At 44.3% G+C, this 15,748-nt stretch overlaps 2 protein-coding genes across 2 annotated transcripts in view; one reads left to right on the top strand and one right to left on the bottom strand.

Moving 5' to 3' along the window:
• LOC103350055 (uncharacterized) overlaps positions 1 to 15,748 on the top strand; it is a 328,422-nt gene that overhangs the window by 26,115 nt on the left and 286,559 nt on the right. The window lies entirely within an intron of this gene.
• RPTN (repetin) lies at positions 1,324 to 14,899 on the bottom strand. Its single transcript, XM_070076777.1, is given in 7 exon segments — positions 1,324 to 2,563; positions 2,566 to 2,665; positions 2,667 to 3,235; positions 3,238 to 3,303; positions 3,306 to 3,518; positions 3,607 to 4,230; positions 14,851 to 14,899. Coding segments are annotated over 7 exon segments (1,788 nt in total). The 3' UTR covers positions 1,324 to 2,396.

Genomic DNA, 15,748 nt, shown 5'->3' with positions numbered 1-15,748 from the left:
GTGTCTACACACAGTGCTGAGCAGTACAAGGTAGTGTAAAATATGATTTTATTACAAGTTGAAAAGGGGAAGAAATTACAATAGAATATGAGCCAAATGCTGTAATAGCGAGGAGAGGAAACTTAGAGAAAGCAGAATGTTGAGGGTCCAGGAAGGCTGCTTAGAAGAGGTGACATTTTAGTTGGGACTCATGGGCTACCTGAGTTTTTGCCAGGTGTAAAACAACATTCAGGCATCCCAGGCAGATGAAATAGTATACTTAAAGATACAAATTCATAGGTAACTAATAGAGTGCCTGAAATATAACGTATGGGAGTGAAATGGACATTTTGAGATTTGGTGATTGTTTACAGCCCTTGTCTCTTCCATTGAAGAACAGTGTTTTTTTCTCCATACTTTTACTTAGTGGAGTTACCTATATGATCATTAAGTAAGCTGAAAATAGATCTTGGTAAAACTTAAGAGTGGGAATGTAAGCAGGAGGAGGAAGAAAGGATGGAGTGTGGGTGGGAGGGAGGGTGGGATGGGAAGTATCACTAATATTACTAATGTTCCTAAATTTGTATATATGAAATACATGAGGTTTGTATACCTTAATACAATTTTTTTTTTATTTTTGATAGGCAGAGTGGACAGTGAGAGAGAGAGAGACAGAGAGAAAGGTCTTCCTTTTGCCGTTGGTTCACCCTCCAATGGCCGCCGCGGCCGGTGCACTGCGGCCGGCGCATTAAATACAATTTTTAAAAAAGATATAAATTTATGGAAGATTATGGTCCACTGTGAAAAGGCCAAGTCCTTGGCATGGTTGTTTGGAGAACTAGATGTTTCCAGGAGGAGCCTCTCATGACACCAGGTCACCTGGGCCAGAGAAGGACCTGTGCGCTATACTAAGGGTGGTGAGGTTTATTCTTAAGTCTCTGGGAGCTACTGAGACTGGAGATTATGGCAGTGGAGATGGAGACATGAGACTCCAAAGTGATGCAGGATCTCGAGTACAGAATTGGCAAGGCCTGAGTGCTGTTTGAGTGCTGTGGTGATTGAGTACTAAGGGTCAAATATGATCCCTGGTTGGTGACAGGAACTGCAAAAAAAAGTTTTTTAAGTAGTTGGTTTGAACTTAATTTGTGAAAACAAGAAGGTAATAATATCAAAAGGGCACACAGGTGGATGCAGGGGGCTCTGCGGCACAGGAGGACAGGAGGCCTCCTACTTGGCGGCAGCCTGCTCCAACCCGGGCTGCCTAGCTGGACATGGGCCTGGAAGGTGATGCTGCCCCTGCAGGTGGTGGCTTTACCTGCTACACCACAGCACTGGCCCCAGATTATTTTCTTTTTCAATCCCCAGGAACTTAGGTAACAAAGAAATTTTAGAAGTGAAGAAATGAAGTTTTATTCTCAGAAAGTAGCCCACAAGTGAAGATGTCACAATCCCACAGTGAAGAAAGAAGAGTTGTCACAGTCATTGCTCACAAATAATTTATTGGGTATTTTAATACAGTTTCATAGTCTGCACAGAGATTTTTATTGTGAAAAATTTTCAGTTCTTGGGAGCTGTGGATCGACAGTTTTGGGCCCTTGGTATCTGAAAACTGATGACATATGCTTTCATTCTGTTTTGTGTGATCAGAAATTAGTCAAGTATTGAGTTGGAGTGAGTCTAGTTAGCTCTAATGCTAGGTGCTCAGTGGACAGTCCCTCTGATGAGGGGTAGAATCCTGGGTGCAGGAAATGTTGTAAGCATCAGAGGTGCCCTCCATAGTCCCTGGTTGTCTTAGCAGTCTCTCACTGTGTGTCATTCTAGTCTATCAGGCTTGCTATTCTGATGTTTTATCCACAGGAGCCAAGCTTTTTAAGACTAGCTTTTCTCTCCTTGGATGTAATGGAAATCTTCAGAATACCTCGCCTGTTTCTGAACTTCAGGGAGAAGTGTTCTGTCAGTGATCCAATCAGGACCTGCCTACATAGATGAAAACCAGGAAATGATTCAAATCCCCCAAATTAAGATCTGATTATTTCACCCAGTTTACCAGTTAGATCTCACTCATCCAGAAAACTTTAGAACTGCTGCTCAAAGAACTGAAATGTGCTGCCCGTGAACACTAGCCGTCAAGAGCATCCTTGCAGAGGCCAGAAGGAAGACATGCATGCTTTCCACCTCCTAAACAGTGGGAAAGATAAAGTTATCATGTAAGTTTCTTCTTTAGCTCTGGTGCTCACATAGCCTAATACTGATGTGATTTCTGTTCATGTATATAGCTTTAGAAGAAGTTGGGAAAAACTGCCTTGGTAGAATCAGCTCTGCTCTGTTGTCTTCTTTGAGGCCTCATACTACTCTGGGTTAGATGCAAAGCTGTGTCACAGTGTCTTCCCTGTGAACTTCAGCTCTGGTCATCTTCATTAATGTGGATTTTGCCTCTGTTTTGATAGGCTTGCCCGAGATCCTTGAAACCTTTCTTTCTTCTTAGGGCTTTGTCTATCCCATTGTTGCTGATGGCTTTGATTATCTTCATGGGTTTTTCTGTCTTGACTTTTGTGGTTGTGCTCATCTTCCTGGTTTTGTCTATGCTGTAGTTTTGAATCTCTTTATGAGTTTGCTTGTCTTGTCTCTGGTGGTTCTGCTCATCTTTATGGGTTTGTCTGTCCTTTGTCTGATGGCTTTGTTCTTCACGGGTTCTCCTGTCCCTCATGGCTGTGTCTACCCCAGCTTTGAGGGACCTGCTTTTCTGCTGCCTGATGGCTCTGTTCCTCACCATGACTTTGCCTGGCCTGGGCCTGTCTCTGACCCTGCTCACTGCTGCATGACTGCCAGTCTCTCCCTTTGTGGTGTGGTGCCCTTTCTTGCTGAGTTTGTGCTAAGAGTTTGTGTTGGTGGTATTGGCTGTCTTCCTTAGGCTCTCGCATGTAGTGGCTGTTTTGCTGCTCTTCCTTAGATTGGAATCCCTGTCTCTGACGTTGCTTCACTTTCTGTCCTTGAATCTGTTGAATTAGTCTTCCTGATCTTCCTGACCGCTCAACATATGAATCTGTTCTTGTTTCCTGAGACCTCTGGATGCACCTATTTTGTTCTTGTATTTCTGTTTCCCCAGCCTGTGACTGGCTGTAGTGGGAACTCTGGCCCTATCTGTCCATTTGACAGTAGTGAGAGCTCTGGTCTTGTCTGTCTGTCTGACCATAGTGAGAGCTCTGGCCCTGTCTGTCTGTCTGACTGTAGTGAAGGCTCTGGCCCTGTCTATCTGACCATAGTGAGAGCTCTGGCTCTGTCTGTCTGTCTGACTGTAGTGAGGACTCTGGTCCTGTCTATCCATCTGCCATAGTGAGGGCTCTGGCCTTTACTGTCTGTCTGGTCACGTTGAGAATCGAGTCTGTACCTGTATCTTTGATTATAGCCTGATTCCTTTTGGTTCCTTTGGCTGGAGCAAGAGTCTGGTCTGAGGCTCACAGATTGGTCACAGCTTTATTGTTGTCCAACCTTCTCAGACTGACCATAATGAGAATCTCGAGGTGGTTTCTCACACTGACCTAAGGCAATGATATTTTTTGTATTTTATGCTGGCCATCGCTGGATTTATGATTCAATCTTCGACCTGAGCTACAGTCTTGACCTTGCCGCCTAGACTTATCGAAGCCATAATCATTGTCTTGTCTCTTAGGCTGACCCTGGAAGGAGTCCCTGTCTTGTCTCTCAGACTGACCACAGTGGGAATCAGGCTGACTATGTAGGAGTCCCTATCTTGTTTCTCTGTCTGACCATAACAAGAATGCTGGCCCTGTCTCTCAAGCTGACCACAGTGAGAATATGTATCTTGCTTCTTTGACTGATTGTAGTGATAATCCTGGCCCTGTGTCTCAGACAAACTATAGTGAGAGTCCTTATCTTGTCTCTCTGACTGGTCATATTGGGCATCCTGACTTTGTCTTACAGATAGACTGGGAAGGGGGTTCTGCCTTTCCCCCTCATGCCTCTGACTGTGTTGTCTGCCTGTATTTCTTGGAAAATTATGATCTCGGTTTCCTTCCTGTCCCCTTTCTTGCTGGGAGGTTATATTTCTATATGACTCGTTACCGAGTTTACAATGGCAGGCTTTGGCCAATTGGAACACCAACAAGAGATATTCATGAAAATCAACTTGTCCATTTTTATTTTGATCTAAGAGATCCAAGATGTTTTCCACAGTCTCTGGGTTACTTAGTCTCTGTGAGAAGAGAAAGCAGAGAAAAATCAAATGATTTTCTGTGGATACGAAGATGCTTATTGGTATTCATGCCCCAATCCCATTCAGTCCTGGACAGATCTTCTTTGGTTGAGAAACCATTAATCTGAAGTGGCTTGATTCTTTTATTTTTATTTTTATTTGTTGACAGGCAGAGTGGACAGAGAGAGAGAGACAGAGAGAAAAGTCTTCCTTTGCTGTTGGTTCACCCTCCAATGGCCACCACGGCTGCGCGCGCTGCGGCCGGCGCACCACGCTGATCCGATGGCAGGAGCCAGGTGCTTCTCCTGGTCTCCCATGGGGTGCAGGGCCCAAGCACTTGGGCCATCCTCCACTGCACTCCCTGGCCACATCAGAGAGCTGGCCTGGAAGAGGAGCAACCGGAACAGAATCCGGCGCCCTGACCGGGACTAGAACCCGGTGTGCTGGTGCCGCAGGTGGAGGATTAGCCTAGTGAGCCACGGCGCCGGCTGTGGCTTGATTCTAGTCTTTGATCAGCTGATTCAAAACATCGTCCCTTGCTGGACCAATGGGAGTATGACCACAGGGAGTAGATATACTTATTTAAAATAAGCTCCGTTAATAATTAATTTGTCATTTGAGGAAGTTATCCCATCCCATTATATGGTATATTCTAATTGTTTAACCCAGTTCCTTATCATCCTGCTGTGAGATCCTGGAAGAAGGGGAAGCTGCCTTTATTTATGTTTGCATTCCTAGTGCCTAGAGAGAGATATCTTCTATCCCCTGGTTCACTTTCCAAATGGCTGCAATGGCTGGAGCTAGGCCAATCAGAAGCCAGGAGCCAGGAGATTCTTCCAGGTCTCCCACACAGGTGCAGGGGCCCAAGGACTTGGACCATCTTCTTCAGCTTTCCCAGGCACATTAGCTGGGAGCTGGATTGGAAGTAGAGCAGCTGGGATGCAAACTGACACCTATTTGAGATGCTGGCACTGCAGGTGGCAGTTTTACCTGCTACACCACAGCTCTGGCCCCCTAGGAAAACATTTTGAACACCAGAGATAGGACATACATAGAGCTTAACATCAAAAGTCTAGATGCATGGCTGGGCCTCGATTTCCTTGAAGAGATGAGGTTTGTGTTGTCCCTAAAAGGATTCAGGTGGACAGAGGAGTAGCAGAAGAAATTCTAGGTGGGAGAAGAGAAAGACCAATAGTCCAAAGGTGAGACTGTTTTATTTTGTTTGGACTAAAGTGAGCTGATTAGTCTGACTGGATAAAAGGATATAGAGAAAAGTAGAGTTAAAAAAAACTCTGGAGCTGAAAAGCATATCTAGTCATGGCCTCTTAATTTTTTTTTAAAAAAGATTTATTTATTTTGAAAGAGAGAGAGAGGGAGAGGGAGAGACAGATCTTCAATCTGCTGGTTTACTCTTCAGATGGCCACCAGGAACCAGAAGCTTCGTCCAGGTCCCCACATCATGGCAGGGGCCTAAACACTTGATCCATCTTCTGCTGCTTTTCCTAGGCCATTAGCAGGGAGCTGGATGGGAAATGGAGCTGCTAGAACATGATCCAGTGTGCATATAGGACACCAGCTTTGCAAGCAGCAACTTTACCCACTATGCCACAATGCCAGCCTCTTGCCCTCATAATTTTACAGGTGAGGAAATTGAGATCCAGCTAGATTGAGTGACTTGTCATGGGTTCCATAGGGCTATGTCAGAAATACAGCTTTTTGTGTTTTGTTATTCTCTCTGCACCTTGCATCCTCTGCTGTTCTGGGTCTGTCATTACTAGTCAGGTCTTGCCAAGTTTCCATAAATCCTCAGAGCTGCCTCATGCTGAGATTGTCTTTCTGCTCTTGTATCTATACTTACTGCTCTTCAGGGATGTCTTTTCTCACCTATTGGAACTGAAGACCCAGAGGAGGTTTGGCTGCTCCCGTAGACAAATGGGGAGGTAGGAGTGGGTGGGTAAGGTGTACAGACATAGCTGTCATGACAGAGAATAGGAATGCTATGGCCCCTTTCTGTTGGCATTTTCCTGGGGTGCCTAGCAATGATTTCTTTTGGCTAGATGGGCAAACCCATTTGCCTGATGGGGCAGTGGACAGAAAGATTATGTTCTTAGTAGTAGGATCTGCTATGTCTGCATTCATTTAACACAATACATTTTAGAGGATGGGCAGAGAATGGTGTTGATCAGCTAGTCAGTTGGTAGGTGTTTGAGTAGATGGATCCTGCAAGCACTGACATAAAAATACTTGAACTTGAAGAACTTTTTCTCTCCGGGAGATAGGATACACAGGATGCTCCTCTGTGGTTCAAACTGCTTCACAAGTGTTTATTACTGTTGTTAGTACAGTATAGATAGGTAGAGTAGAGGGAAGATAGGGAGGCTGCAAGGGCTAGAATGCAGATTTGAAGGAACAATGAGCTATTCTGGGTAATTTTGGGCAGATCACTTAACCTGACCTAGAATTTTTATATTTGTAAAGGGAAAGAATTGGAGTTTCCTTTGGCATTAGCATTCTGTGATTCTGTAATGCCAACCTTGTAGTTAGCGAAAGGTTCAAAGGTAATATTTAACTGCTATTTTCATGAATTTGATAAAAGTCTCAGAACTTCATGCTTCTCAGTCTTTCTCTGTGGGAAATGGAGAGGGCAATAATTGGTATACTATTACTTCACTAACAATTTCAGTTGCATCATGACCTATGCTATTTTTGTTTATTTTCAATGTTTTTGTGCTGCTTTTAATGTAGTCATGCTTGAGTATGGCCTTGTTGTTTCTAAGGCAAGGATTTTTCTCTCTTTTTTTAAAAAAAGATTTATTTATTTGAAAAGTCATAGTTACAGGGAGAGAGAGAGGAAGAGAGAGAGGGAGAGAGAGAGAGAGGGAACTCTTCCATTCGTTGGTTCACTCCCCAGATGGCTACAGTAATCAGCCTCTGGGCCAGGCCAAAGCCAGGAGCCGGGAGCCCAGAGCTTCATCTGGGTCTCCCACATAGGTGGCAGGTGCTCAAACTGCTTTTTCCAGGCCATTAGCAGGAAGTTGGATCAGAAGTAGAGCAACTGGGATATGAACTGGCTCCTATATAGGATGCCAATGTCACAGGTAGTGGCTTTACGATTACACCACAATGCCGGCTCTGCAAAGCATTTTTATAAAAGATTTGTTTATTTGAAAGGCAGAGTGACAGAGAGAGAGAATCTTCCATATGTTGGTTCACTCCCCAAATAACCACAACAGCTGGGGCTGAGCCAGGCTGAAGCTAGGAGCCAGGAGCCAGGTGCCAGGAACTCCATCTGGGTCTCCCATGTAGGTAACAGGGTTACAGTACTTGGGCCATCTTTCACTGTTTCTCAGGTGGATGAGTAGGGAGCTGGATCAGAAGTGGAGCAGTTGGGACTTGAACCAATCCTCATATGAGATGCTGGAATCACAAGTGGTGGCTCAACCCTCTGTACCACAACACTGCTCCCAGGCAAAGCATTTTAAAGCTACAATCTAGTGAGGTCTTATTGTATTTCAGATTCTATGTTTAACATTTTATTTTGTGCTATTTTGTTTAATTCTTGGAACAGCGCCATTGAGGCAGAAAGGATTATTTTCATTTTCAAACAAGGAAACGGAAGTCAGAGAATGATAAATAACTTCTCATGGTCACACAGCTTGCAGTGGGCTGAACCCACATCTTCCTGATTCCAAAGCCTTTATTTGTAACCCTTGTGTAATTCCACCTCTTTTGGGACAGAACAGGTGATTGCCGACTGCTGCTTGAGAAATAGTTTTCCATACAGACTGAAGTGAGTAAGAACAAAGTAACTTCCTAATGACACACTATGAAGGGAATCAGCCTTGAAATGAGAACCTCCTAGTGCTTAACCATTCAAATAGTTTTTATTTTCTTACGTTTCTTCAGCACCTAAATAGTTCCCATACTGATGAACCATTTGGGGAGGCAAGACAAATGCTTATAAAAACAAAACCTAGAAACAGAAAAACTACCATCTGTTGTAATTGATAGCTCTGGGATTGCTTTGGAATGAGGTTAAGTTCTGCCTGCCCATTTGATGTAGTTCTCGACCTTATTGCAAGCTTTGCTGTTCATTCCCCTTGGGATGAAGATATGCTCAGTGGTTGGGACAGGTACTATTTTTGAATTAGTGTAGTTTTTCTGGGAGTTTCCTCATTGTATTTTGGCCAACTCATTAAGGATGATTATTGTGAACCTTTCTTCTTCTTCTCTTTTGTTGAGATGTTGTGTATGTATTTAGAGAGATGAAACCCACAGGATCCATAGGATGGCAATTTGTACTACAAAGGAAGCCCCTTTGTACTGCTGGGACAGCAGGTGGATAAATTGCAGATAGGGCAAGTGAGCACCTCCTGGAGAGAAGTGGGACTAATTAATAGACATAAAAACCATTGAGATTTCTTAAAAGGTCACATTATCACCTGCACAAGTAAGTTCCTACTTGAAAATCTTCCTTTGCAGGTGAATTATCCTCCTGTTAATTATAGGCCATTTCGGTATTAATGACATCTGTGGGAGTCAGTGGTTTTTTTTAGGGTAACACTGCCTCAGCAATATTTTAGCTTTGTCAGAAAATGTGTTCTGAGCCAAAGGAAGGAGACTTATATAGTTCCTGGGTGTCTAGCACACAGGATTTATTTTAAAAGGATTTATTTATTTACTTACTTGACACACAGAATTACAGAGACAGGAGAACATACATACACACACATATACACACACACAGGGGAGAGGAGGATAGGGGAAGAGAGGGAGGGGGAGAGAGAGAGAGAGAGAGAATCGTTCACTGATCCCAAATAACTGCCATGATCAGGACTAGGCTAGGCCAAAGCCAAGAGCATGGAGCTCCATCCAGGTCTCCCACATGGGTGGTAGGGGCCCAAGGACTTGGGCCATCTTCCTCTGCTTTCCCAGGCACATTAGCAGGGCAGCCAAGATTCAAACTGATGCTCTTATGGGATGCCAGTGTTGCAGAAGGTGGCTTAACTCGCTGTGACACAATGCCAGCCCCTAGTGCACAGGTTTTGGTCTGGAGTGGGCTCTTCATACCTAGCATGTAGACTGGCCTTTTCTTCTACTCTAGGCTTTTTGTTTTGGATTCAAGAGCCCACCATCCTTAGCATGTTTTCCCCTCAAGTGAAATGAGCTAGAAAGTGTCAAAAGTCGTTGTTGAGCACAACTCATTGAATCCTAGGTAATTTCCAGAACATGGTTAATAGTGCCACTGACCAAAACAGTTGTCTTTAAAGTGATTGTGTGTGGTAGAATTTGGACTAATTAGGTCGGTCAGGTTTCTGAGTTTTTCTTCTTTTTGCTAAAGAAATTTGTTGAAATATAATGTACATATTGTATAATGCACTCATTTAGATGCAGTTTTTTTTTTAGAAATTTTTTTGACAGGTAGAGTTATAGACAGTGAGAGAGAGAGACAGAGAGAAAGGTCTTCCTTCCATTGGTTCCCCCCCAAATGTGCGCTATGGCTGGCGCCGCGCCGATCCAAAGCCAGGAGCCAGATGCTTCTTCCTGGTCTCCCAATTGGGTGCAGGAGCCCAAGCACTTGGGCCATCTTCCACTGCCCTCCCGGGCCACAGCAGAGAGCTGGACTGGAAGAGGAGCAACTGGGACTAGAACCCTGCGCCCATATGGGATGCCGGCGCCGCAGGCGGAGGATTAGCCAAGTGAGCAATTTTTTTTTTTTTAGTATTGTATAATCATTACCAAATGTAATTATAGAACATTTTTGTCCCCCCACCCAAAAGAATCTTTTGCCTGTTAGCAGTCATCCTGTTCCTCTCCTATCTTCTGGTAACCACTAATCTACTTTCTGGCATTATAGATTGATCTAACCCAGGCATTTCATACAAATGGAATTGTATACTACTAGTGTGTGGTCAAGTTGCTTCTTTCCTTAGAATAATGTTTTCAGGGTTCATCCATGTAGTACCTTGTATCAGTACTCCATTCCTTTTTATGTCTGAATAGTATTCCATCACAAGGACATACCACATCTTGTTTTTCCATTTTTCCTTTATGTATATTTGAGTTGTTTCCACTTTTTTGGCCACTATGAATAATTATGCTGTGAATGTTCACATACATTTTTGTGTGTAGATGTTCTATTTTCAGTTCTCTTGGGTTTATGCCTTGGAAATTGCTGGGTCACATGGCATATTAGTCAACTTTTTGTTACTACAACTAAAATACTTGAGAGGAGCTTCTTAGAAAAAAATTAGGTTTATTTTGGTTTACAGTTTCTTTTTAAATTTTATTTATTTATTTTAATTTTATTTTATGGGACAGAGAGAGAGAGAAAAAGAGAGAAAAAAATTTTCCGTATGCTGGTTCACTTCTGAATGCTGCAACAGGTGGAGCATGGCCAGGCTGAAGCCAGGAGTCTGGAACTCAATCTGGATCTCCCACACAGGTGGCAGGGAATCTTACTTTAGCCATCACCTGCTGCCTCCCAGAGTGAGGAATAGCAGGAAGCTGTGTCAGATGTGAAGTAGCCAGGACTAGAACTCAGGCTCTCTGATATGGGATATAGGCTTCTAAACCACTGCACCAAATGCTTGCCCCTCAGGGTACAGTTTTAGAAGTTTATAGTCCAAGATTAGATGGCCCCATCAGTCTGACACCTGATGAAGGCAGAACACGTGTGGAGGGAGGATCATATGGTGACCCAGGAAATAGGGAAGTCAGGCTTGCTTAAATAATCAATGCTGTCCTGAGAACTACTCTCCCAGGCAAGCCCCCAGTGACCTGAAGACCTCCCACTGGGCCCACCTTTTTTTCTTAGATGCTGTGATTAAATCAAGTTTCCACCCTTAATCCATTTTCCATGAATATTAATCCTTTAACCATTAATATAAGACTTTGGGATTTAAATGTTTGTACAAGTCAGGGAGGCAAATCCTGTTCATACCATACTACAAGGTAACTGTATGTTTAACTTTCTGAGGAACTTCCAGACTGTGTTGAGTTGTTTTTCAGAAACTTTTTGGAGAGGGATTGTTGGTTTAAAGGCCTTAGCTTGAGGATGCCAACAGGTTAAACCTGCCTGCAGGAGATGTAGCCAGGCACAGGCAAATGATGTGGAATTACTGCTGTGGCTCTGCCCTTCAGGGGTCTTGCACAACCTTATAAGTCAGCAGATACCAAAAGTCTCCAGTAGTAGGCACCTGATAATGTTTTGCTGACCAAAAGAATGAATATCTCCTGAGATAAAGCAGGAGAGGGGAAATTGAGTGGAGAAGATAAGTAAATATGCTCTGTGATATGTGAAATTTTCACTGTATTTGAGGCTTTGTTAATAATTCATCTGGGGTCCCATCAATGTTTTTAGTGCTCCCACCCCTCCACCCTGAGTGAGCTCTGTCAGGATAGGAAGAGGTGAGTTTGGGGAATCTGGTATGTGGAGGCCAATACGCAGGCATTTGCTTCTTCCCCTTTCAAGAACAGTCAGATCTGCTCTTGATTTCCCTGCAGGCTTTCCTGGCCCCTCAAATGCAAGTCTTCTCAGGGTCCTCTGTTCATTTTCTTTTATTTATTTTATTTTTTGACAGGCAGAGTGGACAGTGAGAGAGAGAGAGAGAGAGAAAGGTCTTCCTTTGCCGTTGGTTCACCCTCCAACGGCCGCCACGGCCGGCGCGCTGCGGCCGGCACACTGCGCTGATCTGATGGCAGGAGCCAGGTGCTTCTCCTGGTCTCCCATGGGGTGCAGGGCCCAAGCACCTGGGCCATCCTCCACTGCACTCCCTGGCCACAGCAGAGAGCTGGCCTGGAAGAGGGGCAACCGGGACAGAATCCGGTGCCCTGACCAGGACTAGAACCCGGTGTGCCAGCGCTGCAAGGCGGAGGATTAGCCTAGTGAGCCGCGGCGCCGGCCTCTCTGTTCATTTTCATTATGAACATGGAAAAGATTTCTTCTTTGTGACTCAATTTCCCTTCTTATTTGAAAAATTAGGGAGGGTGCTAAAATGACAAAAGGATGGACAGGATTCCATCTCAGCAAGTCTGTGCTCCCTGAGGAGTTCTTATTTTGGATTTAGAACTTGTTTTTAAATTGACTCTTAAGAATAAAGACAAGGATGTGTAAAAATTGTAGGTCCTTACAGAATATGGGGCAGGAGAATGGGTTTGGAATCTGAGCCAATTGTTGGGTAGGCGGCCTAGGGAATGGCTGCTAGTATCTTGAACAGAAAGAACACAGGAACCACTTTCGTTTTCCCAGAAAATAGCTGAATGCTAAAGTTCCTAAACCCAACTAAGGGTTGAGGCCTGAGGATCAGCCCAGGAGTCACAGCTCTCAGTAGGGCAACTGAATGCATTTGTGATACATGCGTACAGGGAGTTCTGGATCAAGTAAGCTGAAGACTTGGCCCAGGTAGGCAGTGCCCAGGACGTCCTTGGCAGGTGCCAATTCCAAGACTCCCACAGGAGCAGATTGCCTAGTGTCCCTGAGAAGTCTTTGCTGTGTCTCATTCACTCAGCTGTCAGGTATGGTAGGATATGGATTCAGAATTCTGAGAGAACAGGAAGACAGAAGCAGATAATCACAAAGAGCTACTGCCACGGCTTGAGTAAGGGAATAATCCTTCTGAAGCCTTTGCCAGCAAAGCATAACCAGAGTATGAGAGGCTGCTAGAGGATGGCTTAGGGGATTTGGTGATTATCTAGGCCTGGAGAGTGGTGCTGTCCCCAGTCCATCATGATTTATTCCCTGGTCCCATAAGTGAGGGCAGTTGCCACTTGCATGATACACCTATTTATCTTGTCCACCTAACAAACTCTTGGCATAGTCAAGAAATAAGAAGGAATGATCAGGACCTGCACTGTGGCATAGCAGGTAGAGCTGCTGCCTACTGCACTGGCATCCCATATGGGCACTGGCTCATGAACTGGCTGCTCCACTTCCAATCCAGCTCCGTGGTAATGTGCCCAGGAAAGCAACAGAGGATGGCCCAAGTGCTTGGGCCCCTGCAACCACATGGGAGACCCAGAAGAACCTCATAGCTCCTGGCTTCAGCCCAGCCCAACTCCAGTTGTTGCAGCCATTTGGGGAGTGATTCAGTCGATGGAAGATCTCTCTCTGTATCTTTCTCTCCCTCTCTTTCTCTCTAACTCTGCCTTTCAAATAATTAAATCTTTAAAAAAAGGATCAAGTTATTGGAGGTCAAACAAGAGTTTTCTTCATTGATTGGCTGGTTCATTCCCGCATTTATTCATTTATCTCCTTGATGGATGAATGAGGACAACAGACCTCTTAGCAGAGAAAAGGATTTAGGGAAGAGATTATGGAAGAACTGTGACTAGAGTTGTGTTATGTGCAAAATTTTATCATCATCAATTCTACCCCCAGAGTGGGACTAGCCTGAACAACCATTCTCCCTCTCTGACCACTTCTACCCCCAAAGCTTATGCCCCAAGCAACCTCACACCTTTCTGTGTGCCTCATCTTTGACCTGGCTCAATTACCACAACACTTTGCCATGGGAGGTCTGCCTACTCATCTTCTTTTAATCTCAATCTCTTTGTTGTGGTCACAAATATTCCACGTGGCCCCAGTTACCCTACAGGAAAGAAATCATTAATTTCTTGCAGCATCAGAAACCGCAGCACCTTCCTGTCTCAGGAGCAGGGGAGAGGATGGCTACAGTTCAGGGCTTAGGGGAGGAAAAGTGGCAGCAGGGGGAGAGACAGGATTCTGTTGTGACTTGTTATCTGGGCTGGACTAAGTCTGTAGAAGCCTGGGTGCCTATGTGTATCTTGTCTCCATTCTTCCACGCAGCATGCCAGCCGCTCCTGCTGGTATGTAACAGGAGACACTGGCAGTCCCCTCATGGGGTGTTCTGAAACCTGGCTCTGTGTCGCAAGGAGGTGGGCTGGTGAAGGTGAGTGCAGGGAGGGTCCTTGTCATCTGAAAGGACCAAAGGCCTTGCAACTAAGGCCTCTCAGTTTCCCTAAAATAGTTTTAAGCATCCAGAGCTTTCTTATCTTTGAGAAGAGAAAAATTCAGTCTCATGGAAGACAGTGTGATTTTTATAAGATCTCAAAGGATTACATAAGAAGACAATAGTAGAGCTGTGGGCAGTCCAGACTTCCTTACTTTAGTATATGACACAAGGTCTTTATTGTTCCACAGTTCTATGTTCTGTTCTTTTTTCACATTAGAAATCCAATCCAAGGTAGAGAGATCCAGTGTGGAAGGGTCAAACAGATCTGCATGGGAATCCAGTTCTGCTTAGCAGTGTTCTAGAAATTAAATGAGCTCAAATGCCTGGCACAAGGGAGCAGCAGTCAGGGTGTGCTCTCTTTTTCTTCCAAGATGGCCTAGCTGTTGTTAACTTTCTGGAAAGTCATGTGGGATCAAAGGCCCTGACTGTCTTGGGCATACCGCTGAGTTTATTTAGGCTTCCATTTGTAGCATGTGTCAGGAGCTCAAGTTCTTTATGACCAGAGATTAATTAGTATTATAATTTAATACAGTAGCCACCTAGGATGGTGAGTTGCTGCCCTGAACCACTTGAGAAACAAAAAAGGAATTTTTTGAAGGCTTTAATTTGAGTCTTGAGGATGTGAACTATGGAGAAACCTTTTTTTTTTTTTTAAATAAAATTTGTTTTAAGCTACACTCTCACCTTTGCCATAACCTAGCCCTTCCCAATCCATAGGATCACCATCTAGCATCAGGGTAATGCTCTTGTCAAAGCTTTCTGGAAAGCAATGAATCTTGAGTAGGTGGAGGTGTGCAATTTCCACAATGGAGGGACCAGAAATGGAGGAGGGGAAGGACAAAGGGAAACCAAGGCAGATTGTTTCAGTTGTTCAGTGGTGATTGTGATTTTTGGGTGACCGTCTCTTTGTTCAGGAAAGTGGCAGGAAAGTGACATGGATTTCATTTCTGGACAAGTACAAAATAACACATTTGGTAGATAGGGAATACTTGTAGTGTGAAGTACTTGAATTGCACTGTCAGAGAGATAAGCTGGATCTAGAATCAGAACTGCATTCCATTCCTGGTTCTGCAAACTGTCATTAAACAGGAAGGTCTCATTCTGATATCGAGCTGGGAGGACTGATAGAAGTGTTTCAGATGTGGTAGACTTAAGTAGGTGTTTGCCAAGTTTGCCATCACTGTGTGCTGATTCAGCTGCAACTGAATCAGTCGGTTGTCCAGACTCACAGTTTCATCTGTCACCAGGCCGTGCCTTATTGTACGGTGGCCCTGTCCTAGACACATGTAGGCAGCTTCAACTTTAGATGGATTCCTTCCTAGGAAGAATTAGCTTTTTGCTTGGTTTTGTTATTGGATCTTGGTCTCGTGTTAGTGTCTCTGTGCCTCAGTCCTCCTAGAACGCATGAAGTGTTGCTCATAGGGACAGGCAAATGTTTTTGCTCTAGGCTTATCTCAATAGATCCAATATCACCTTTTCTGTTCCTGTCAGCAATCCACCTTTCGGTTGTAAACATATGTGACACTGGCATTTACAGGGTCTCTTATCTGTGTCACAGCACAAAGTTGTCAAACAATAAAGT

This window comes from Oryctolagus cuniculus, chromosome 7, assembly GCF_964237555.1.
Source record: "Oryctolagus cuniculus chromosome 7, mOryCun1.1, whole genome shotgun sequence".
Lineage (NCBI taxonomy): Eukaryota > Metazoa > Chordata > Mammalia > Lagomorpha > Leporidae > Oryctolagus > Oryctolagus cuniculus.
This window is presented reverse-complemented; position numbering and strand designations above follow the sequence as displayed.